Raw genomic sequence first — 26,039 nt, forward strand, 5'->3', positions numbered from 1 at the left:
GGAGGAAGAGAGACTAAGCTCAGCTGGCACAGTCGTGCCCAAAGGCACACCCGCAGTGACCCGCTCCTCTAGGCACATCCCACCTGTCTGCAGCCACCTGTCAGTAACCCTGTCCTGCAGCTTGGGGTCCCAGATGATGAGGGTCTCAGGGGTGATGCTGGGCTGGAGTCCACAGGGGTCAGAGGGGCAGGTGGAAGTGAAGTTGGAGAGAAGACAGGATTTGAAGGAGGGCCAAGTTTTGATCAAGGAGAAACCGGTAAGAGACACTCAGGGACAAGTTTGCACATGTGTGGTGTCTCTGCCCTGAGAGTGGGATTGAGGGTGGGTGGAGCACAGCGTGGTGACCACACAGTCCGTGGTGCATGAGCCTTTCCCTGTGTCTTCACCGTTACACACACTGCTCCCTAGTGTGAGCGGCTCTTGCTGTTGGTAGGGTTGTTCCCAGGGGCAGAGTTTCAGGTGACAGCGCTGCTTCCCGCCCTGCTCCCGGGGGCTTTGCACTCCCCAGCTGTGGTGCTCAGCGGCCTTCTCCTTGACCCTCAGCTGTTCTTTGTGTGATTGGTATCCCGCCTCCACGGCTTCAGTGGCGCTGCCCCGTTCTTCTCTTGTCCCACTGGCTGCTGGGTCCCGTCCTCCTGACCTCCAGACTGACCTGGCACAGCTGCCTCCCGACTCTTCCTGGTGGTCTCCTCTCGTCTGGGGGCTTCACACACTGCATTTGTTGGCAAGGGCAGCTGTGACAAACTGCCACAAACTGGAAGGCTGAAGCAGTGTGCTCTCCTGGCAAACGCGAGGCCTCGGTGCCATCGCAGGCCCCGTGAAACCAAACCAAACCAGGATACAGTTCTGGAGACCGGAGTTCGGGGCTCTGCCGCCCCTGCAGTCTCCAAGGGAGCGTCCTTCCTTCCCTCTTTGACCTTCTGGTGGCGCCAGTCATCTTTAGGCTCGTGTTGCTTGCAGATGCCACCACAGTCCCTGCTTCTGTCTTCTGTGGGGTCCCTGGGGTACCTCAGATCTCCTCCTCTCTTCTAAGGACGGCCAATCCCTGGGCTCTAAACCTGGGATGCTCTCTCCTCGAGACCCAAAGTCATCCCATTTGTAGTCCATCTCTTTTTTTTCAGGTGTTTATTTTTTAGTTGTAGTTGGACACAATATCTTTATTTATTTTTACGTGGTGCTGAGGATCAAACCCAGGGCCTTGTACGTGCTAGGCGAGCTCTCTACCGCTGAGCCCCAGCCCCAGCCCTATAGTGCATTTCTTTTTTTTTTTTTTAATGTTTTTTAAAAATGTTTATTTTTTAGTTTTAGGTGGGCACAATATCTTTATTTTATTTTTATGTGGTGCTGAGGATCGAACCCAGTGTGTCACGCATGCCAGACAAATGCGCTACCACTTGAGCCATTTCCCAAGCCCCCTATAGTTCATTTCTAAATCAGGTCCCACATGCAGTTCCTGGGTGTAGGGAGTTAGACATGTCCACACATACTAGCTGTACCCTGATGGTGACCAAGTGTGTTTCCAGCCCAGATGCCTGTGTGGTTCTGAGAAGCCTCTCCAACCTGAAATGTCTCATCTTGTTTTCCTTCCCAGGCTAAGAAGCTGCTCTTTACCTGTCTACTTGTCCTGGGATCTACATCTCTGCTCCTCCAGGTGCTCAGGTGGGAAGCTCAGCCTGTTCTGGTCCCTTCCTTCCATACTCCGGACTGCCCACAGGCCCCTTGGCTCACCTCTGTCTGGATTCCCAGTGCCTACACCCCAACCCCAGCTCTCCTGGGCTCCAAAGGTACACAGTCTGTTTTGCTCATGAAGTCAGAGCTTGAGTCACATCATCAGCTGTGTTTTCCATCCTGTGTGGGACACCGGCATCCTCACTGTGGCCATAGTCACCTCTCATGCACCTCCCTGCTTCCTCCTCTGCTCTGTCCAGTCACCCTGTTTCCTGCCTTCCTTTGGCCCTGTCACTTCCTGAGTGTACTTGCGTGCATATCAAGGCCTGTCTTGCCATCAGTTTGTGCCTGTGCCCCTGCCTGTGTCTTGTTGGCCTATTTGTTTCTGTGCCCCAGTGCCCAGAACTGCCCAACACAGCAAGCATTTGCTGAAGGAGGGAAGGAGTGGCCTCATGTGCCCCATGGTTTTCATGAAGTCATGTCTTAGCCCTTCCACACACTAGCTCCTCAGCCTGGGACAAGCCCTGTCCCTGTGATAGCTGCAGAGCCATGCTGCTGAGGCTGAGACCGGCAAACCTTTGGCTAGCTCTGTGGGCCTGGCCACATTACTCGGTGCTCAGCTGTAAGTGGGCATTATGTGAAGAATCCCTCCTGGGGTAGCATGTCAGGAGGTGGCCTGGCTGCAGCGTTAGTGGTCAGGAGACAGACACCTGTCAACTGTCTCCATTAAGGCTGCTGCTGATTCCTTCCCTGGCTGGCTTGGCTCACACTTAGCACCGTCCCTGAAGTGCTGCTGGACTTCCCCTAGTGACTTTGTGGTCCTGCTAGTGCAAGACAAGTGGCATGACTATGCTTGACTTGCGTGTGGCCTTCTTGGCAAGCCCTAGCCCGCCCGACTCTCAGTGGCCACACTGTACCCGAGCAGGTCTCGCTGGCTGGTTGGACCCACACTCCTGCGCAGCTCTGCAGTGCCTCTCGCAGCCCCACTGCAGGTGCTTCTTACAGCCACACATCCTTCCAGCTCATCAGGGTGGAGGTTTTAAGTATCTTGAGGCAAGTGGCCATTATTTACGTATTTGTGTTACATGTGCAGCTTTATAGCAGTGCCGTTTTGGCCACCTTCATCCTGTCCTTTCATTCCTTGTTCACTGTTCCTCTTTGGAGCACCCATCTCCCTTTCTCAGGGTATCAGGGCTGGTTTAAATGGCCTTCCCTGGGGCCTGCATGAGCCCATGGCTATGAGCCACTCCCACCTCTGTGCTTCACCCTGTGCTGCCCTCCTGTTGCTCTTCTCCTCCACACCTGTCTACTCCCAGAAGAAAAGGGCTCTCGAGCCAACTTGCTCCTTGCTGCATCTCAGGCCTCCTGTGTTAGTTGGCTTTTGGTCACTGTGACTGAAATACCCGATTAGAACAACTTAGAGGAGGAAACTTTATTTTGGCTCCCAGTTTCAGAGGTTTGCTCCTTAGCTCTGGACTCAAGATGAGGTAGCACATCATGACGGAAGGGCATGGTAGAGAAAAGCAACCCAGGACAGGGCGGCCAAGAGGGAAGAGAGAGAGAGAGGGAGAAAGAAGGCAGGTTGGGGGAGGAGGGAGAAGAGAGAGAGACAGGGAGATTATAAACCCAAAGATATATCCCCAGGCTCTACCTGCCTATAGTTACTGCCCAGTTAATCTATCAGTGGATCATCCTCTTATTAGGTCAAGCATCTCATAATCTAATCATTTCACTTCTGAAAATTCCTGCATTATCTCACACATGAGCTTTTGGGGGACACCTCATATCTAAACCATAATAGCCCCCAACACTTGTCTTGCATACGAGGCAAGTGCTGGTATCTTTGGGTGGTGGGCCAGCTGGTTGACAATGCAAGGGCAAATCAGGGAGCAGTGCAGGTTGTTGATGGCTCATCAAGTGAAGTGCTATCCAGGAGGGTCTTGGTCATAGCAGGGTGTCAGGGTCAGGGTGTTTTTTCTATATAAAAATATGTGTGCACAGGTGGTGTAGAATAAAGAACATTAGCCAGGTGTAGTGGCACATGCCTGTAATCCTAGCGGCTTTGGGGGCTGAGGCAGGAGGATCACAAGTTCAAAGCCAGCCTCAGCAAAAGTGAGGTGCTAAGCAACTCAGACCTTATTTCTAAATAAAATACAAAATAGGGCTGGGGATATGGCTCAGTGACCAACTGCCCCTAAGTTCAATCAATCCCTGGTACCAAAATAAAAAACAAAAACAAAAAAACATGTTGTATAACTGTTAGTGCTCTTCTAATGCTCTTCTCCTTTTGTTTTCCCAGATATCATTTGCTTCTGTCTCAAGATGATTTGATGTCTTAAATAAAACTCTTTTGTCAACCATGATGGCCACACAGACGTTGAGTATAGACAGCTATCAAGATGGGCAGCAAGTGAGAGCTTGAGCTTTATTCTGCATTCTGATTATTGCCAGTCATTCAGTTTCTGTGAGGTTGCACATTCAGTTTTAAATATATTATGCATTTATTATATATTGGTGTTCAGAAAGATAAGCCATAGAATTATTCACATTATATCCTTAAGTGATACATTTGGAGTCTCCCTCCATCATATGAATTCTTTGGGAATTTACTTTTTTAAGGTCAGTGTTAATTATGTGACTTTTAAAGAAAAGCTGGGTGTTTGCCTAGCATATGTGAGGCCTCCACCAGCTCCACAAAAATAAAAATAAAAAGAGAGCTGGATGTGCTGGCATGTACCTATAATCCCAGCCACTCAGGAGGCTGAGGTAGGAGGATTCCAAGTTCCAGGCCAGCTTCAGCAACTTAGCGAGGCTGTGAGTAACTTAGTGAGACTCTGTCTCAAAATATATTAAAATAAAAGGGCTAGAGATATGGCTCAGTGGCAAAGTGCCCCTGGCTTCAATCCCTGGTACCAAAAAATAAAATAATATTAATTTAAAAAAAAAGAAAAAAGAAAACCCAGGTGTTTTTTTTTTTTTTTTTTTTGTTTGTTTATAATTCTGGGGATCAAACCCAGGGTCTTCTGAATGTTAGGCAGCTGCTCTGCCATCAAGCTACAGATCTATTTTGACAGCCAGATTCCTACATTGACAGTCACTAATCTGAGTCTCACTGGATTAACTTCCCTAGTTTCATCTCCCCACTTACAAGTATGGGAGGGCACTGACCCAGTAACCAGCCCTCCCAGCAGAGCTTCAGAGCAGACCCACGGGCGCTTCTCGACTGTCCTCCCAGTTGGAGGAGTCTTCCCCTTGGAGCTGCAGTATATGTGTTTGTGTATCTGGTGGTGTGTGCTCTGTGACCAGCAAGGGTTGGGGAGGGGAAGGAGGCCAGCTGAGGCATAGGCTGAGAACTTCCCAAGTGCCCTGCATGCTCCACATCCTGCTGGGGTTTGGCGCATTCTCCATGGCGTTTCTGCCCATCAGAGGGGAAATGGAATACACGCCCTGGATGCCCCTGCTCCCCATGAGGCTCCATGCAGCTGGGGAGGCTTCTGGCAGTGAGGTGAGTCGTGTCTCCCTTACCCTGGTGGCCAGTTTTGTACCATTCTTATTTGGTTCCTGTTGCAGAGACTTTGTTTTTTTTGTTTGTTTTTGTTTTTGTTTTTTTAAAGAGAGAGAAAAGAGAGAGAGAATTTTTAATATTTATTTTTCAGTTTTCGGTGGACACAACATCTTTATTTTATGTGGTGCTGAGGATCGAACCCAGTGCCCCGTGCACGCCCGGCGAGCTCGTTACCGCCTGAGCCACACCCCCAGTCCAAGAGACTTTGTTTTTTGTTGCATGTTTTTGCATCTTGCAGGCATCGAGAGAGGGTCATCCTGGATAGAGTTTCAGCCTGCTTAATCTTGACCTGGAAGTCCTTGGATATTTCCACTTGATTTTTTTCCCCCCTGAAGTGCAAATCTGACAATATGCTCCCTTCTTAACCCCTCCAGGGACTCCCCATGGATTTTAGGTAAAGTCCAAGCTGCCCCCGACCCACATGGCCTGGTTTCCGTGGACCCTCAGGTCACCCTCAGCCCCTTATCCACACTCACCTCTGCCAGGCCCACCTTGGCACCTCTTGCCGGCCGGGGGGCTGGCCCTGGCTGTTCCTGGCAGTCTTCCCTTCTCGTGCTTCAGTTTGGGCTCAGATGAGCCTTGCCACCTGCCTCCCATTGTGTGTTCTGTCAGAAGGAGCAGTGATGGTCCCCTGGCCTGGCCTGGGCACCCTGCTTCATCCTGCCACCACGTGTGGTGCTCCTTCAGTAGCTGAAAGTATCCCCAGGACTTGAGGGGCCTGTCATGAGCATTATTTTAAATAAACATTTCGTGGTTTCTAGTATAGACGTATCATAATTACTTAGCCATTTCTTTAAGGTCAAACTCTTAGATTTCTCTTTTTTCATTCATTAATAAGAAAATACTGAGGGCTGGGGTTGTGGTTTACTGGTAGAGCACTTGCCCAGCATGTGTTGAGTGCTGGGTTTGATTCTCAGCACCACATAAAAATAAATAAATAAAATAAAGGTATTGTGTTCAACTACAACTAAAAAAACAAAAGGAAGAAAAAAAAGGGCTGGGGCTGGGGCTCAGTGGAATTGCACTTGCCTGGCATGTGTGAGGTTCTGGGTCTGATTCTCAGCACCAGTGTAAATAATAAAGGTCTATCAACAACTAAAAAAATTTAAAAAAAGAAAAAAATATTGAAATAAACCTTGTAAGGCTTTTTATACTACTGTGAGATTGCCCTCCAGAAGGATTGTATTTGATTGTACTTTAGTTGCTTTTTTTTTTTTTTTTTAAGAGAGAAAAATACATTCTCAAGATGTAAACTTATCTTAAAGGCAGCAGAATGGACATCCTAGAGCACCTTTCTGGACTGAGAGAAGAGAGCAAAGGGCCAAAGAGGATTCCATGGGGTGGGCATGCCTGGCTACCTTGGAGGGGCAGAAGCCTGGCAGGCTCCTCAGAATTTCTCAGACCCCTGGTCATGAAGAAGTTAGGTTGGGTAGTCCAAAGTTTACTGCAGCAATTTTGTTTTTTTTTGTAACGTGGAATTCTTTGAGGATTTAACTATATTTTACGCAAGTGACAAACACATGGCTTGTCTAAAGCAATCTATGTCTCTAAGCTTTCAGTAAGCATGGCTGGTCTTTACTTTCTAAATGCATGACATTTTATAAATTTGCATCGTGTGTGTGTGTGTATGTGTGTGTGTGTGTGTATGTGTGTGTGTATGTGTGTACGTGCTCAGGGATCAAGCATGTGCTCTACCATGGAGCTATACCCAGAGCTTGGGTTAAATTTTCATAGTTATATATTCCTGAGGGATAGGGTGGACATGAGAAAATTTAGTCCTTTCACAAATATGTAGCATATTGAGTCTGAGTCATTCTTGTGAGAAGATAAGAACTTGTACTATTTGTTTATCCCTCTCATTATTTTATTAAATATGGTGATATATATAGTAAGAAGTTACAGAAGAGTAAGGTTGCATATGTACAATTACTTCAGTTGTACGTGGTCATTATGATTTTTTTAAATCCTAAGCCTTTCACAGATTTAGAAAATCTCAGTTCTTAGGCACTTTGGAAATTTGGCTTTTATGTTATTCACTTTTAAAGCATTTTAAATTAAAAGGAGTTTTCTTGATGGTATTCTTTATGTATAATTTACCAGTCTGAAAGCATTCCTGTTTGACAATAGAATACTTGGTAGCAGTGTGTTTTGTGTTTAATAACAAAATTCTCCTTTTATAGATGCAAGTGGTAACAGAATTAAAGACGGAGCAAGATCCAAACTGCTCTGAACCCGATGCAGAAGGAGTGAGCCCTCCTCCTGTAGAGTCGCAGACCCCAATGGACGCAGACAAGCAGGCCATTTACAGGTAGCACCTGGGCATGGAGGGGTAGGTTTCCAGAGGACTGTCAGAACACAAACCTGTGAGGTGGAACACCAGAAGTGGTAGCTGGGCAAAGTGGGGGGCACCATCCTGTTGCTATCACTGCATCAGGAGTGAAATCTTTTCAGTTTAAGATGTCATTTCTTAAAATTAAAAGAGAACATTTTGTACTATAAATCATTTTGGGTAATCTTGCAAAAAGAAATCTTCAAGCCCAGATGATTTTTGGTAGTCTGTGTATACCATATGTTGTTTATCTGTCTGTCAGTGGATACCTGGGTTGCACCTGTAGTTTGACTGTTATTTTGGGAGATTTTTGTTCTTTTGTGGTGCTTGGGATGGAACCTAGAGCCTTACATGCCAGGCAAGCGCTCTACCACTGAGCACATCCCCAGTTGCTAAACACAGGTGTACAAATACCTGTTCAACTCTATGCTGATGTAAATAGAGTCTTTATTCACAATTGTCAGAAACTATAAGCAGCCTAGGAGTTTCTTGGCTGATGAACTGATAGACACACAATGATATATCCATATCATGGAATGTTATTGCAACTGGAAGGAAGGGATATGGGTATTGAACAGCTAAGTCAGTCTAGCTGCAGTGTGCTGAGTGAATGAAGCCTCACAAGGTCACATACGGTATGAAATATGATTTCATTTGCTTTAATATGGATATAACACTGGTGATGATGACCAGGTCAGTCATCTGGGGGTAGGGGCTGGGCTGAATAAAATTATGTAACAGCCAGGTGTGGAGGATCACAGGGTTGAGTCCAGCCTCAGCAACTTAGCAAGACCCTGTCTCAAAAAATAAAAAGGTCTAGGGATGGGGATGTACCTCAGTGGTAGAGCATTCCTGAGTTCAATCCTTAGTATTAAAAAAAGAAAGAAAGAAGTAAATAAGAAGTTTGGAGAAAACCTAGAAAGGTATGGGAGTAATCTTCAGTCCAGGATACCTTCTTAAATAAGCATAAACTCAGAAGACAAAGCAAAAAAGACTGATAAATTTAATCACCACAAATCAAACCCTGTATGTGAACAAAGATGGCATAATAAATAAGAAAAAGACAAACAGCTGAAAGTAAAAATGACAAAGTAGGCAGATTCCTAAAGGGGTCAGCAGATGATGAATGTGAAAACAGCACAACAGTGAGATTTGTCTTTTGGCTCTTGGGTTTACAAATGGAAAGCTGAGTAGCCAGTGGTGACAGCAGGTCTGGGGCGCTGATGTTGCCTTGTCACCCCTAGTGAGCAGGTAATTAGGATACTACTTTTTGGAAATTAGTTGGCCCTTGAATAACTTCTTTTTATGGTTAATTACTGACTTGACTTTTTAAGATTGTAGTTAAAAAAAGAAACCAAATACATAACATACAATTCATTTGTTTTTTGTGTGTGGTGCTGGGAATTGGACTCATACCAAGCACATGCTCTACCACTGAGCTTCGTCCTAAGCCCCTACAGTTTATTTATCATCTTAATTTTTAAGTGTATGGTTTGGTAGTGTGAAGTATATTTGCATTGTTGGGAAACAGATCTTCAGAAATTTTTCATCTTCCAAATCTGAGACTCTACCCATTAAATAACAAATCATCTTTCCCCTGTCTTTGCTTTCAGTCTGGTGATCACCATTCTCCTTTGTTTTTATGAATTTACTTTTGTAAATAACTTATATAATGCTTGGTAAATAACTTACATAATGATGGTAATAGTAACTTTCACAGTGTTAGTGCAGTTCCATTCTAGGCAGCTTCCTCACAGGTGAATGCAAGTACACCTTAAGGCTCTCCTACACTGCAGATACTGTTAACTGCAGACAACCTAAATGGTCAGCAGGCAAGTGGCCACACTGTTGAGATTTCATATTACAGGTTACCATCTATCATTTAAAGAATAACAAGATTACCATACACTGACATGGATGGTATCTCTTTTAATTAATTTAATTTTAAAATTATTACTATTATTATTACTTTTTTGCAGGACTAGGAATGAAACCCAGGGCCTTGTTCACACTAGACAAGCACTCCACCACTGAGCTACATTCCCAGCCCAGCCCATGGACAGTCTCTTAAGCAACATTGGCTGCATAATTTGTGAAGCTCAGTAAAAAAGAAAACACAGGGCTCCTTGTGTTGGTCATCTTTTTGTCACTGTAATTGTAACACCTGACAAGGACAATTTAGATAGGAAAATTTATTTTGGCTCATAGTTTCAGAGGTTCAGTACATGGTGGGAAAACCTATTATTCTGGACCCAGGTGAGACAGAACCTCATGGTGGAAGGTGGCGGAGGAGCCTCTCTCTATTCATGGTGGCCAGGAAGCAGAGAGAGAGAGAGAGAGACAGACAGACAGATGGCAGGAGGCCACAGGGAAGAAGTGCCCTTCCAGGGTATGCCTGCAGTGATCCAGCCATGCCCCAGCTACCTGTAGTTACCACCCTGTTAGCCCAGGGAAATCAGAAGGCATGATCAGGCTACATCTCTCATAATCTCATAGTTCCACCTCGGTAGATCTCTGCGTTAACATAGGAGTTTGGGGGCACCTCATATCCAAACCACAGCATTCCTTGTTCCAACTAAGAGTTTTAATCTAGCACTAGCAGGGCATTGAACTAATGGGGCCCTGGGCAGCTGTCCAAACCATATACCCTTGTAGCATTTCTGTTTGTGTGACAGATTTCAGAGGTCAAAGCAAGTTTCCAGAACCATGTGAGGGTACAGTGTACTCTGAAGAAGGGTACACACCAAAATGTCAACACCTTTGGGGAGAGCAAGGAAGGATCACAGTGTGGTATCCCAGAGGGCTACGGTTGATCAGGTGGTCTGAATTTTTTTCCAAGAGGTATTTATTCAGTTATTATGTAATTAAAAATAAATACCAGAGGTACACACTTTGCACCCATTAGGATGACTATGATTAAAAAGAAAAACAGAAACTAGAAGGTATTGATGAGAAGGTAGAGAAATTAGAATCCTCTTACGTTGCTGTCATGTATGCGGTGCAGCCGCTTTGGAAAACTTCGACAATTCCTCAGAATGTTGAACATAGAGTTCCATTTGACCCAGAAATTTCACTCTGTGCATATTCCCAAGAGAAATGACAGTGTATGTTCCCACAAAAACCTGTACATGAATGTTCATGGCAGCATTATCCATAATAGTCAAAAGGAAGAAACAACCAGATGTCCATCAACTGGAAAAACTAAGTGTGGTATCACCTTACAATGGGATACTATTCAGCTGTGAAGGAATGAAGGACCGATACTTGTTACAACATTGGTAAGTCCTTGAAACATGCCAAGTGACAGACACCAGAGACTTCATGAGTCCCTTTATGTGAAATGTCTAGAATAAGCATAGAGATAGAAAGTAGGTTTGTGGTGGGCTGAGGTTTGTAGAAATGGAGCGACTGCTAGTGGGCATCAGATTTCTTTTGGGGATGGTGATGCTCTAAAATTGTGGTGATGGTTGTCCTACTCTAGAATATACTAAACCCCACTGAATGGTACACTTTAAACAGCAACTTCTGTGGCATGTGGATTAGGCTCCCCAGAGTCACTCTCTGAGGCTGTGCACCCTGAGAGCCCAAGCATTCTTGTGGAGATGGAGAACGTACCTGTATTCTTTGTTCTTTTCTCCCCTAGGCATCCACTGTTTCCACTATTAGCTTTGTTGTTTGAAAAATGTGAGCAGTCCACACAGGGCTCAGAAGGCACAACTTCTGCCAGTTTTGATGTGGACATTGAGAACTTCGTCAGAAAGCAAGAGAAGGAAGGGAAACCCTTCTTTTGTGAAGATCCAGAAACTGACAACTTAGTAAGTAAAGTGACTGCTTTTTTAAAATTTATTTTTAATAATTTAAAATCAGATCGTGAAATTTTAAACTTCTTATTATAGCTTTAAGCTGCTAGTGGTTCCACTGAAGGGGAGAATGGTGTAACTGTGAAGTAGCTTGTCTTCCAGTGTGTGTAACTTGAATGTCCCCAGGTCTTCCCCTCTAGTTACATTTCCTTTAACAAGCCAGTGAAGCGATCCCTGCCTCTGTCCTAAATGCCTGGGGGCCAGTTCTCTCCTGAAGGTCTAAAGACTCCCCAGAGCTAGGGTGTTCCCTGACAAGTCTGTGTCCAACTTCTACTCTTGGCATACTCCTAATCATGGATACAGGACTTGGACTATATTCTTAAGACAACTTTGAGTCTTGAGGCTCATGCCAACTTCCTCCTGTTTCCAGGGCTCCAAAATCCAGGAATTTCCATACACTGTAGAGGAAGTGAAGAAGTTCTTGTGGCTGATGTCCCTGGTGCACCCACAGCCAGCCATCCCTTACAGGACTTGGGTGGTTCTGGCAGTCTTTGTTAGGCTCTTGCTCCCTTTGCCTTCTCACCTTAGCATGCTACTTGTTTTCATCCCTCCCAGATTCAGTTTGACATGGATCTGGCATCAGGGTACCATTGCTGGGTCACAGATGCCTTCTAGGACCTGTATCAAACCTTAGTCAGGCTCTGAGCATAGAAGGGTCTTTGGAAAACTGCTTCTTTCCTGGGTAAATTGCCCATTCATAGCTTTCCTAAGGTTTTCATTGTGTGTTTCCTCTTTACCACCTCATAGATTCTGTAAGTGGTCAGGCTTTGACCTTTGACCCTGCCTGCTCAACTCTGAAAGGAGACCCATGCCCTTTTGGGTAAGGGTCGCAGCTCTCTGCTCCTGGGACTGGGATGCAGTCATCCCTCTGGCCTGGCTCAGTGAGTGGGGGAGTGGGCATCCTCCACACCCGCCTGGCTGCAGGGAACACAGTCTCCCACCCTGTCTTTAGCACTGGTAGAGCTTGTTGCTTGGTAATTACTGGTATTAGTTGATTGATTCTTTTGTTCCATGAATATGTATGAATTATTTTATGTTAGCTTAGCACTGAACTTTGGAGTTGTTGATTCACAGGCAGATAGTACTAATGAAAACAGATTCATTATTGGCATTAATGATCTATTGTGACTTAGTGACTTCATATAAAACTACAAAACTCTTGGAAAAGTCACAAGAGGAAATCTTTGGGATTTAGGGATAGGAAAGCATTCTTAGACTTGACCCCGGAAATATGATCCAGAAAAGATGGAGTTGATAAGTCTAACTTCATCAAAATTAAAAACTGCTGCTGGGTGTGGTGGCACATGCCTGTAATCCCAGTGACTCAGGAGGCTGAGGCAAGAGGATTGCAAGTTCACGCCCAGCCTTAGTAACTTAGCAAGACCTTAAGCAACTTTATGAGACCCCTGTCTTAAAATTGAAAAATAAGAAAGAAAAAGGGCTGGGGATATGGCTCAGTGGTAAAAGTGCCCCTGGGTTCAATCCCTAGTACCAAAAAAAGAAAAAGAAAAAAAAATTAAACCACCTGTATAGATTTGTCCCTACTTATAGAAATAGAGTGAGGGTAAGAAACCTCCTAGGCCACAGAGTGATCTGGTGGCTTGTGAGACAGCCCAGCCATCTTCAGGCAGAGCTTCACTGCCAACACAGCCTCACTAGTGCCGGTCCAGGGCTCCCCTGTCCCTATACACCAGGATGGCCAAAGCCCAGGTTAGCAGTGCTGTGGCAGTCACCTCTTTGTATGATTTCTGATGTCATTTCACTTCTCTTGCTGTCACTGAAGAGGTTTCTGATAACTAGGAACCAAATATGTATGATAATGATGACTATACTAGTACCTTTTTCTTATATAAGTCTTCATTTTCTCTGTTTCTAGATGGTGAAAGCAATCCAGGTCTTGCGTATTCATCTTCTTGAGCTGGAAAAAGTTAACGAACTTTGCAAAGATTTCTGTAGTCGATACATTGCTTGTTTGAAGACGAAAATGAACAGTGAGACTCTGTTGAGTGGAGAGCCTGGAAGTCCATACTCGCCCGTGCAATCCCAGGTACCTGCCTTTGGGGGGTCATTATGCCTTTGGCATCAACCCCAGATCACCAACCCTTTAAGAATGCTGGGTCTGTCTCGATGGCTGTCTTGCTTGAAGGACCTTCTAGGTCTCTGAAGCTGGCTTATTTTAGGAGTAAATTCAGGCCAGAAAAGAATCTTTCTGGACTTCATGTAGGGAATGGGTGAGTCCTCAGTCTGCATTCTGGCTCCCGCCGACCCCACCCCATGTTTATGGAGAGTAGAGTACCACTCATTCCTTTTTTTTTATTGGGGGAAAAACACACAGTATTTTTTTTATAAGTTATAGATGGACACAATGCCTGTATTTTGCTGTATTTTGTTTATTTGTTTTTATGTGGTGCTGAGGATTGAACCCAGTGACTCACGTGTGCTAGGCAAGCTCTCTACCACTGAGCCACAACCCTAGCCCAACACATTCTTTTTTGGGGGGTGGGGATAACTGGAAATTGAACTCAGGGGCACTCGACCATTGAGTCATATCCCTAGTCCTATTTTGAATTAGTGACAGGGTCTCACTGAGTTGCTTAGCACCTTGCTTTTGCTGAGGCTGGCTTTGAACTCACAACCCTCCTGTCTCAGCTTCCCGAGCCGCTGGGATTATATGCATGTACCACTGCACCTGGCTCAGCTCAATACACTTTAAAAAATTGAATAACATATACATTAATTTTACCATCTTAACCATGTTTTTTAATTGCAACCAGTTTAAAATGCACATTGCAGTGGTTTAGTTCATTTCATTGTTGTGCATCCCTCAGCACCATCCACCTCCAGAATTTCCTCATGTTCCCACCTGAGCTCTGTCCTCAGGAAACGTATCCCTCGTTCTCCTTCCTAGCCCTGGCACCCACCAGCCCACACTTTGTCTCCATGACTTAGACTTCTCTGGGGACCTTGTATCAGTAGAATCATGTAGTATTTTGTCCTTTGTGCCTGGCTCGTTCACTGGGTACAGTGCTCTGAAGGTCTGTGTGTGATGAAGCAGTGTTCTATTTCAGCCATTCTAATGACGTGTAGTGGTAATCCATTGGGGTTTTTATTCCGTGTCCCTGCTAACTAACGGTGTTGATCTGTGTATGTCCACCACCTGTTTATCAGCTTTGGTGAAAATGTCTGTTTGTGTCTTTTGCCTGTTTTCTAATTTGATTTTCTTTAAACTGCTGTGTTTTGAGAGTCCGGCCCTATTCTAGATACTAGTCCTTTTTTGGATATAGAGTTTGCAAATATATTTTCCAAAACTGTAGCTAAGTGTCCTCTTAACATCCTCTTAACATGTCTTTTGTAGAGCAAACATTTTTAATTTGGATGAAGTTTAATTTTTCAGTACTTCCTTGTATGGATTGTGCTTTGGGTATCCAGTCTAAGAACTCTGCCTACCTTTAGATCCCAAAGATGTTGTCTTTCTTTCTTTTTTTATTTCTGAATGTTTTGTAGTCTTATATTTTACATTTAAATTCATTGTCAGTTTTGAGTTAGCTTGTGCAGAAAGTGGGAGATTTAATTGAGGTTTTTTTGGCGATGATGTTTGTCGGCACCAGGACCTTTGGTTGTAGAGCTTTCCTACTTCCACTACATTGCTTTTTGCACCTGTGTCAAACATCAGTTGGGCATGTTGGGGGGCCTGTCTCCTGTGTTTTCTGTTCTGCTCCATTGATCTGTGTGTCAACTACTACATAGTTTTGATTGCCATATCATATGATAAATCTCCAACTTGAGCAGATAGTTTCCTTCCACTTCAGTGTTTCTTCTCAAGATTGTTTTAGTTGTTCTGGTTCCTTTGCCTTTTCATATAAATTTTAGAATGATTTTGTCTAGGTCCATTTTTAAAAAATCTTACTGGGATTTTGATAGGAATTTCATCAAATCTGTATATTGATTTGGGAAGAATTGACAGCTTTACTATGTTGAGTCCTCAACCCACACATATGGTTATGTCTCTCCATTTATTTTACATCTTCTATGGTTTTTTCCCACCAGTTTTCAAATACAGGTCCTGAGCGTGTGCTTTTAGAGTTAAGCCCAAGTGTAACCATTTTTTGAGTGATTGTGAATAGATTATTTTTTTAGTTTTTGTTTCCATGTGTTCATTGCTGGTCTACAGAAATACAGTTGATTTCTGTATGTTTATTGTATGTGCTGTGACCTTGCTGAACTCATTTGTTAGTTCTAGGAGCTTTGCTTTTGTGGGCTATTTGGATTTTCTACCTGTTGAGCAAGTGGCACACCAGCAGGGACAGTGCTATTGCCTCCTTTCTGACCCCCTGTCTTTTACTTCCTGTCCTTGTGTCACTGCATTGACTGGACCATCTAGCGCCGTCTTTGAGGGTATGGAGAGCAGACTCCCGAGCCTTTCTCCAGCCTTAGGGAACCTGTCAGTCAGTACCTTGCTCATATTGGTTGAGGTATTTAAAGATGCTCTTACCTGTTGGAGGACACTCCCCTCTGAGAGTTGTTTGGCTTTTTGGGGGGATGGAATTCAGGGGAACTCGACCACGGAGCCACATCCCCAGTCCTATTTTATATTTTATTTAGAGACAGGGTCTCACTGAGTTCCTTAGTGCCTCGCTGTGCTGAGGCTGGCTTTGAACTCACGATCCTCCTGCCTCAGCCTCCCAAGCTGCTGGGATTTCAGGCGTGCACCACTATGCCTGGCTGGGTTTTTTTTTTTTTTTCTTTCCCCGGTACTGGGGATTGAATCTAGGAGTGCTTAACCACTGAGCCACTTTCCCAGCCCTTTTTATTTTTTATTTTGAGACAGGGTCTTGCTAAGTTTCTTAAGGCCTCAGTAAGTTGCTGAGGATGTCTCCAACTTGTGATCCTCCTGCCTCAATCTCCTAAGTTGCTGGAATTACAGGAATGTGCCACCTTGCCTGGCATTCTGAGAGAAAATTTTTATTAGGTTGAACTTTGTCAGATGCTTTCTCTGTATCAGTTAGTCTGGTCGTATGATTTTCCTTATTGGTCTTTTTGGGAAATTACATGGGTTGGTTTTTCTAATATTATAACAAATCTTGCATTCTTGGAATCAATTCCATTGGCTGTGGCACATAATTATATATATTCCTCAATTGTGTTTGCTAGTATTTTGTAAAGCATTTTTGTGTCTATTCATAAGGGATTATGGTGTGAGTTTTGTTTCTGTAGTTTCTTTGGCTTTGGTGTCAGGGAAATACAGGATTCATCAAATGGATTGGGGAGTGTTTGTGGCTCTTGTTTTCTGGGAGACTATAGAAGAGGTGTGGATTTTTCTTTAGATATTTGATAGATAGAAGTCCTTATTGAAAATGCACAAACCTCTAGAATTCTTTTCTGGGAGATTTAAATTACAAGTTTAGTTTCCTTAATAGGTGCAGGGCTGCTCAGAAGGTCCCATCCATGCTGGGTGAGCTGTGGTGGCTGAGCTTTGGGCTGCCGGGCTGCCTCCCTTGCACCAGGCTTAGGTGTGAGGCTGTGTTTACTTCTTCTGACCTCTGGCATCTGCAGGATTGTAGCTATCCCATTGTTGGGAATCTGGGTCTCCCCTCCCTTTCCCCCACCCCCTTCTCTCCTTCTCCCTCTCCCTTTTTGTGTCTTACTAGAGGTTTGTTTGCTCTTTTTAATAAGCAAGCATTTCATTTCTTTGATTTTTTTTTTTTTTTTGGTGGAGGTGGGTGTCACGATGGCAAAAGGTGCGACTTGCACAGTCGAGGGGAGAGATAAAGAATGTCTATGTGCTTCTGCCCTAGTCCATGCTTTGTTCACTCAAGTCACTCAGTACAATTTCACACTATAGGTTCTTAATCAAGAAAATGACAATCCTTAACTCTGGGCATGGCAACAGACATAACCAATTCACAGCAAACAATTCTAGATTAATTCCGAGCACTGCAAACACACTTCATCACGACAGGCTCGTGACAGGCATTCCCTCTGCATGCTAAGCTCAGGTGTCTGATCAGAAGTCTCAAGTCTTAGGCTCTGAGTCCAGCAGATGCACAGTCAGACCACGGTGATCAGGTCAGGCTTCTCCTGGGATGGAGCCAACGGCTGGTTAAGGAGAGGGTTGTGGGGAGAAGTTGTGTTCTCACAGGGTCAATATGTGGCTGTAGAGTTTGAGAGTGGTGAGGAAGATGCCGAGGATCAGGCAGATGGGAAGAGCTGGGATGTCAGTCCAGGTCCTCATCAGGCTCTCAGGGTCGTGTGCGTCAGTGTCGGCTGGCTGAATGTCTGCTCATCTGCTCCATCATTTATACTAAATTTGGGGGCTTTTGACCACCTTTCAGTCCCTGTGAGCTGCCACTCGGTTCTCAGTGAGGTCATTTACCCTGGGGTTAAAGCATCTGGTCTGGTGGTCCCCACCCTGATTTTCTTGCCTTTCCCCCTTATGGGGAGAGGGCAACATGCCAGAAACTTCACTCTGAGTTTGTCAGGGTGAGGAGAAGTGACTTGTTTGTGCCTGAAGGCCACAATGGAGGGCTCCACTAGGTGGTGAGACTGCAGGTTAAGGCCTAAGGCCATCCTTACAGTGGGGGTGTGCCAGGGATTGAACTCAGGAGCACTCACCCCTGGGCCACATCCGCAGCCCTATTTTGTGTTTTATTTAGAGATAGGATCTCACTGAGTTGCTTAGTGCCTCATTGTTGCTGAGGCTGGCCTTGAAATCTCAATCCTCCTGCCTCAGCCTCCTGAGCCTCTGGGATTACAGGTGTGTGCTATCTTGCCTGGTGGGAGCTTGGGTTATTGATTTTTTTTTTTTTTTTTTTAGAATTTTTTAATATTTATTTTTTAGTTCTCGGCGGACACAACATCTTTGTTGGTATGTGGTGCTGGGAATCGAACCCGGGCCACACGCATGCCAGGCGAGCGCACTACCGCTTGAGCCACATCCCCAGCCCGGGTTATTGATTTTTTAAAAAAATATTTATTTGTTAGTTGTAGTTGGACACAATACCTTTATTTTATTTATTTTTAAGTGATGCTGAGGATTGAACCCAGGGCCTTACACGTGCTAGACAAGTGCTCTACCGCTGAGCCACAACCCCAGCCCTTGTTTTTGTTTTTAATATTTATTTTTTAGTTTTTTAGGTGGATACAATATCTTTTTTTTTTTTTTTTTTTTTAATTTTCATGTGGGGCTGAGGATCGAACCCAGGGCCTTGCACGTGCTAGGCAAGCACTCTATCACTGAGCCACAACCCCAGCCCTAGGTTATTGATTTGGATGGCTTAACTTCTGTTAGGACAAAATTAATGTGTCTATCTTTTAAGTGTACCTACCAGTTGCTTCCAGTCACCTCTAAGGCCATGGTATATTCTGATGTGTGTGTCCTGTCCAGGAGGCTTTAGTTTGTGGAGAACTTAGTTATCTTAGCAAGATCTAAGGGAAAAGGTGTGTGATTAGGTAGCAGGGTTTTCCTGGTCCCTCCTGGGCTTTAGGGAATGTAGATAAAGGTGATCTTTTGGAAAGCACATTGCTACCTAACGTCTCAGCCTCGGTCTTGTGTCGAGCAGTCAGCCTTGCCTCTCTTGGTTTCTGTCTGTGAAAGCCTTGGCATCTGACTGTACTCTGGGCCCACCCTCCCTTTCCTTTCCCGAGATGTCATCGTGCTGCTGGCTTTGAGTTTTCACAGGGGTTCCCGTTTTCTAATAATTCCCACAACATGTGTGTTCTGATTTCAGCAGATTCAAAGTGCCATCACAGGCACACTCAGCCCACAGGGGATCGTGGTTCCTGCCTCCGCCCTGCAACAGGGAAATGTGACCATGGCGACGGTGGCAGGTAGGGCCATGGCAAAGCAGGTGCTTTCTACACGAGCTTGTGCAGAAAACAGGTCTATTGTATTAGAATGAGTATATAATTTTTAAATGTTTAATTTTGTTCTTGATTTCATAGTATTTTAACTAATGTTGGTTCCTGATTTGGTAGTGTTAGAATATAGAGCTTCTTGAATGCCTATTTCTTGTTAATTCTCCACAAATTCATTATGCAAAATGTGCTTTGGAAAGGAAAAAGGTTTTATATCAGAGTTGGAAACATAAGGAAAAACCCACTATGATTTCCGGATAAATAGTTTTTAATTGTGCTTGTAGCAGCACCTGGAAAATCCTAAGTTATAGCATGAATTGATGACAGTCAAGTGAAAATTTAGCCTTGATCTCAGTATTATTTGTAACAAAAGCATTACAGGAGGGTGCAGATTCCAGCGTTCCCTGGTATGTGTAGAATATTAGAAAAACAAAACATCATGAACATGAAAAGGGCATATAGAAAGAGAGCATTGTACTCACAATGGTCTTGTGGAAAACTTCACAACGCCATTGGTGGGAACCTCCGGAGCAGAGCTAGGATGACAATGTGTTATCGGCACCTTTGGCCAGGTCCTTAATACGTGCAGTTATAGGAGAAAGCAGAAAGCCACGGCCGCCCGGCAGAGGGAAAGGGTGCCTATCTGTTCCTCAGCCAGTGCTTCCCGACACTGCAGGACCCAAGGCACCTGAGCGTGGCCTGTCAGTGAACTTGGGTGATCATGTATAGTGACAAGTCAACTTGCAAAGTATTTTTGACTGTTTGAAATGATTACAACCTCCTCAAACTAAAGATTTTATTCCATAAGTTATATTCCATAAGCATATCAATAAAAATGTTTTAAATCCTTAAGACTTGAAAGTAGTTTAACTTAAATTTTCTTCTCCCTTTTGAGGAGGCACAGTGTACCAGCCTGTCACAGTCGTGACTCCACAAGGCCAAGTGGTCACACAGGCCTTGTCACCTGGGACAATTAGGATCCAGAACTCCCAGGTATGTCTGCTCTCCTCTGGAGGGTTTGGGGGTGGGTGCTGCCCTGTGTGCCGCCTGGTACAGCAGGCTGCGCTGGCCCTTCTGGGTGAGCATCATCCTCCTGGAGCCCTCTCTAGTTGGTCTGCGTGTCAGTGTTTCTTTTCATTCCTCATCTCCCTCAGAGGAAAATTTGCAGAACTCAGGAGAGTCTAAAGAAGCAAGAAAGTCATTCATGACCCCAGAAGCAGCCGTGGCCCCGTGCCGAGGCAGGCTTGTGTGCAGGTTTACTTTGCATGTCTATCTGGGTCCGAGGCCCAGCAGGTGCATAAGAGCTGGGCCAGGTTTTCACCCCTGCAGGGCGTGGCCTACACCTCCAGCAGGGGACCTCCAGTAGGAGGCTGCGAGGCTGCTCATGTGGTCCCAAGCACAGGAGTTCTTCAGGCCTCTCTGTTGTACATCTTCAGTGTGTCTGATGAGAGATGGAGGGGGCTTCTCGGGTGGCTCTCAACCCCTGCTCTCCCAAGGCTCCTGCCTTCGAGTGTTCAGCTCCCAGAACACTGAAGGTGACTGTGCAAGCAGCGGGGTCAGAGCAGAGATGACTCTGACATAGTGTGACCTTGGGTCATGCTGCCTTTTCCTGTGCCTTTGTGGTAAAGTAAGGAGTTTAGATCTACTAGGCTGAAGTATCCCTTTAAATTCTGGCAATGCATACACATTTTTTACTTTGCTCAAGTTAGGTAATCAGAAAGACCAAGTTTAATTTACAGTTCTTATTTTAAGAGCATTGATTCTTTCTTTGTGTTAGATCTTTATCTATGACCTGCATGGACATTTTCACATCCTTGTTAAGAGCTATCTGTGTTAGGGATGTTAGTGTTTTACTGAATGCACAAAAGCAAATCTGAGCAGCCCTGGGCAGCACCCAGCAGTGTAGGCAGTCTGGGGCTGCCTTCTTGAACTTAACTGGTCTTGTTGGACAGAGTGGACTAGAGCCATAGGCCATGAGACAGGGACCACTGTGAGGCTGGGGGACTTCAGGGACCATCTAGGCTGAGGTGGCTGCCCTGGCCCAGAGCTGCCTAGGGGAGGAGCTAGATCCCACTGGGGCTGCTCCTTGATTCTCTGGCCAGTCCTCTTTCCCTCTGGTTTTCTTTAAGATGTCTGTGACAATAAAACTGTGTCTGTTTGCAGAATAGTTTCCTAGGATCACATTATTATTTTTTTATTTGTAGATGGACACATTTCCTTTATTTTATGTGTTTTTATGTGGTGCTGAGGATCAAACCCAGTGCCTCACACATGCTAAGCGAGCGCACTATCGTTGAGCCCCAGCCCCCCTGGATCATATTATTTTTTAGAGGAAAACATTTTCAGGTCCAGTGCCTTGTCTTGTTATTTAAGAAGGATGTTTTCTATTTAACTGAGTTTTTTCAGCAACAGTTTAAATAGCAAACTGCACAGTGTGTAGTGCTTCAGTAGAACTCTCCCATCTTTCAGCTAGACGTTGGGGACTGTGACTCCCTTTTAGTCCCAGTTGCAGAGCCCCTCTGTCCATGACATTGCTTGTCCTGTACTTCTGCTTACACCCCCTTGTTAGTTTCCACCACTGTGACCAAATACCCAATGAGACCAACTTGAAGGAGGAAAGGTTTATTTTGGTTTGTGGTTTCAGAGATTTTGGTCCATTGTTTGGGCCCCTCACTGAGGGTTTGTGGTGAGGCAGAACATCATGGCAGGGAGGGCGTTGAAGAGCTCAGCTGCTTATCTCCTGGCACAGGAAGTACAGAGAGAGACAGGAAGGGGGGCTGAGGACATAGCATAGTCACAAAAGGCATGCCCCCAGGACCCACTTCCTTCAGCTGGGCCCCGCCATCTGCCAGGAGTCCATTTGGTTAGCAGTCCATCCATGGATTAATTCATTGATGAGCCTCCAGCCCCCATGATCCAGGCACTTCCCCCAAAGCCCCACCTCTCAACATGGCTGCACTGGGGACTGGTCTTCAACACCTTTGGAGTCTTTGGGTTGGGGGACATTCCACGTCAGAACTATAACATTCTAACCCTGACCCCAAGACTCATTCCTCTCATAATGCAGAATATATTTGATCCATCTCCAAGAGTCCCCAAGTTTCCAGAACAGTTCCAACATTTCTCAAAGTCCAAGTTTCAAATCTCCTCTAAGGCTTACAGCAACCTCTTAGCTGTGAACCCCTGTAAAAATCAAAAAGCCAGCTACATGCATCCAGTATACAATGTCACAGTGTAATCATCCTTATTTTGAAAAGTAGGAATAGAATACCTAGGAAACATCAGACCAAGGTAAGAGTGAAACCCAGCGGAACAAACATTAAATCCTCTAGTTCCATCCTGTAGCCAGAGCATGTGTTGGTGTAATATTCTCTCCAAAGGGCTTAGGGAGGCCTGCCCTGTGGCCTTCCCAGGGCAGTTCACATGCTCTCTCTCTTGAATTGGGTCTGCTCACTGCCTGCCGCTTTGCTTGACAGATGCTGCATGCTCTTGGCATTTTTTATCTTCTGGGGTCTCCATTGCAGCTCTGACTTTACTCTCATGGCTTTATGCACCATTCTCTCAGGAGCTTACGATAGGGATTCTTACCCTGCCACACATCACTTGTCCCCCAGACATCCCTTTAAAGTCTCAATGGAAGCCTCTGTGATCCCACAACTTGTATTTTATATGCCTGCAAATCCAGCACCACACGGGCAGTGCCAAAGACTGCTGCCAGTGAGAGCACTAGCCAGTCCCACTGGCCCGTAGCTGCAGTGGCCTCTGAGTGCCAGGATGGCTGAACAGGGGAGACAACTTCCTCTGTGGCGCTCTGAGAGCCGGATGCGTTGGATATCTCCTCTCAGAGGAAGGTCCTTCTGGTCACTTTATACTTTCATGTCCTTTAGCCTGCAGAGGTTGGGGCCTGGCCAATTCTGAAAGGCCTTCAAGGCCTCTTTCCTACAGGCTCTTGATTTTTCTTTATGGTACTAATGTCTTTAATGGCAACCACATCTTCCTTGGCTCCAATTTTTCATGGATTTTGTGGCTAAACTGTAAGTTTTCCACCTATTTCCACTCTGCTTCTTGTTCCTGATTCTTACTACAAACCTGGCTAAAAGCTGCCACCAATACATGTGCCACATCCTAGATGCTGTGCAGATGACCCTGTGACCCTCTTTCCACATTGGTGTCCACTGTCGTACAGGGCTCCCTGTCTGGGGCAGCCTGTCCAGGCTTAGGTGGTCTAACATCCTCTGCTCATGTGAGGAGCTGGTGATGTGCGGTGCTGGTCCCCAGGCGGGAGTCATCGCCGGGCAGGACATGCTGGCCTGTTGACACAGGGCCTAGTAGGCAGGCTGCAGTTGGATCTGTCCTTGGGTGGTGTGTTCACTGAAATCCTTCCATTGTGCTGCTCACAAGGACCCACCTAAGGACATGCTTGATAAAGGGAGGAGTGGTTGGGACGAGGTTGTTGTCCGCCCTCCCTTTCTACTGCAGGGTTATTTGCACAGCTCCACTTATCTGCAGGGTTGCCCCTTGCCCTCTCGGTTACTTTCAGTGTTTCTGTGGGTCGCAGCTCAGGCCATCCTGCCCCGTAGGTCACCTGCAAACCCTTTGTAGTTTCTTCTGCTGTTTTCTTCTGTTTCTAAGTAAAATCCTATCACGCAACATCCTTTCGAATGCCTGGCTTTGCCTTTCGTCCGGGAAGGGGCCTCATTCTCGTGCCCTCTTCCTCACCTGTCCTCGTGGTCTTTGGCATTGTCCGTGTGGTGCTGGATCTGCAGGCACATAAAATACACGGTTGCCCAAGTCCATGTCAGGGTCAGTGTTGTCAGGACTGGTCCTGCAGAGGTAAGTTGGTGGCCATGGTCACAGTACTGCCATGGTCACAGGCTGTTCTGGTTTGTCCCCTGAGTGTCTGGATCGGTGCTGCTAAGACCTCCCTGGAGCTCTGTGGCTGAGGGGCTGTCTCCCAGGCCTGGGCCTCTTCTGCCGTGTGGGCCATTGTGGCTCCCCCTCTGCTCAGCCCGCACATTCCTCTCAAGTGGTGCTTTGTGGCATCCCTCTCCCTTCTTATTGGTGGCCCGGAATCTCTCCTGGGCCGGGCAGTGGGGTGTTGTCGCTGTTCCCCTGCAGGAGGCACAGGTGGGAACAGGGGTTGTGTGTGGTAGCCCTGGGCTTCTCCTGCCTGAGGAACACTGGCTCAGGCTCAAAGGCCCCCTTAGCCTCTACCCCCTCTGCCTTCTCAGGCCAGGGGTCCCTGCCGAGCCGAGTCCCCACGTGGAGTGAGGATGTGGAGAACCACGTCCTGGAGACAGAGAAACCAGCTGCTTTCGCTCGGCACTCACAACATAGCAGTCGACACAGGAGGTTCTGGGAGCTCGCAGCAGGGGGTCCTCTCCCCGCCAGCAGGCAGTTGATGCCAGCTGGGCATCCTCTTGTTCAGTGTAGCTCGGACACAGTCTACCTAGATAGTGGCGTCAGACCCCACAGGTCCCCAAGGTGGCCAATCACAGGCTCCATGTTGTGACCTAGGCTTCTGACCAAGCAGCTGTAGATTGGGGTGCCCATGACCCCTCCTCAGATTGAATCATGTTGAGTGGCTCCCAGAACTCGGGGGAAAACCTGGGGCTTATCAGGTTATCATAAAGGCCATGAGGAGGTGCCACAGATGAAGGCTTCCTGGTGCAGGCTGAGGGAGGGAGCAGCTCCCATGCCCTCTCGGGCACAGCCCCTTCCAGGAGCCTCCATGCACTCGGCAACCTGGAAGGACGCTGAGCCCTGTCTTTGGGGTTTCACGCAGGCCTCATTCCATAGGCATAGTTGTTGAATCGTTGGCCACTGGCCATCAGCTTCACCTTCTGCCCATGCCCTCCCCCATCCTGAAGTCCCCCGGGGGCTGCCAGCCAGCAGTCAGCTCACTAGTACACAGAAAGTCTTCACTCACCCCTTGGGAGATGCCAGGGAGGGAGATTGCATCACAACCCCACACAATCCCAGCATGAATCCTGTTAGAGCGCCCCATCACACAACCTGGAAGACCTCAGCTGTCTCTCCAGCTGAAGTCGTAGCGTAGCCTGCTTGCGTGTGTCATTGCTTGGTGTCTCTAACATCAGCTTTCAATTGTGCAAAAGCTTCAGTTACAGTTGAACCAAGACCTCAGCATCCTGCACCAAGATGATAGCTCATCCAAGAGCAAGAGAGGTGTCCTGCCAAAGCACGCCACCAGCGTGATGCGGTCCTGGCTCTTTCAGCACATAGGGGTAAGATCTGTGGGCTGGCGCTTGGGCAGCTCTCTGAAATCCTTCCTCCTGGCTGTGTGTCATGGAAAAATTCATGTATGTGTCTCGAAGGCCTGATCCTAAGTATCAGTGTTTTGTTGAGTGTCATAATGGGTTGAGCATAGGACAGGGGTTCCCAAACAAATGGCTCCAAGAAACTTAAAATACAGTAAGGATCTCATTGGTGGACAGGAAATCGAGTACACTTGGGCTGGTTATGTATGTGATGTAGAACTCAACCCACAAGAGGGACGGAGGTGAATGGGTGGAGAAGTGGGGTGAGAAGAGATGCCAGTAGGCCAAACCTCTGGAAGTGGCAGTGCTTTTATGTTGGATTTGGGAGGAAGGCAGACAAGGTTGAGGAGAAGAGTCTACTGACAAGGCAGCAGCGCAGGGGCTGGTGTACCTGGATGTGAGCTGACCCAGCAGGGAGCACAGCTTGTCCAGTGTTACGTGTGCACTCATTGCCTCCGAGTCCCCAGGACATCTCGGGAAGCACG

At 46.2% G+C, this 26,039-nt stretch overlaps 1 protein-coding gene across 3 annotated transcripts in view; it reads left to right on the forward strand.

Annotated features, from left to right (window-relative positions):
* Pknox1 (PBX/knotted 1 homeobox 1) overlaps window positions 1-26,039 on the forward strand; it is a 55,695-nt gene that overhangs the window by 18,378 nt on the left and 11,278 nt on the right. The window contains exons 2-9 of one of the 3 annotated variants that reach the window (XM_026410074.2): window positions 1,592-1,784; window positions 3,968-4,078; window positions 7,414-7,541; window positions 11,206-11,377; window positions 13,299-13,469; window positions 19,150-19,249; window positions 20,172-20,269; window positions 25,393-25,521. In XM_026410074.2, the coding sequence (XP_026265859.1) occupies window positions 4,028-4,078; window positions 7,414-7,541; window positions 11,206-11,377; window positions 13,299-13,469; window positions 19,150-19,249; window positions 20,172-20,269; window positions 25,393-25,521 (849 nt within the window). In that variant the 5' untranslated portion in view covers window positions 1,592-1,784; window positions 3,968-4,027. Of the gene's footprint in view, window positions 1-1,591; window positions 1,785-3,967; window positions 4,079-5,155; window positions 5,174-7,413; window positions 7,542-11,205; window positions 11,378-13,298; window positions 13,470-19,149; window positions 19,250-20,171; window positions 20,270-25,392; window positions 25,522-26,039 lie in introns of those variants that run through there. The other 2 variants (XM_077795061.1, XM_077795062.1) reach the window with 2 other exon arrangements.

This window comes from Urocitellus parryii, chromosome 2, assembly GCF_045843805.1.
Source record: "Urocitellus parryii isolate mUroPar1 chromosome 2, mUroPar1.hap1, whole genome shotgun sequence".
Classification (NCBI taxonomy): Eukaryota; Metazoa; Chordata; class Mammalia; order Rodentia; family Sciuridae; genus Urocitellus; species Urocitellus parryii.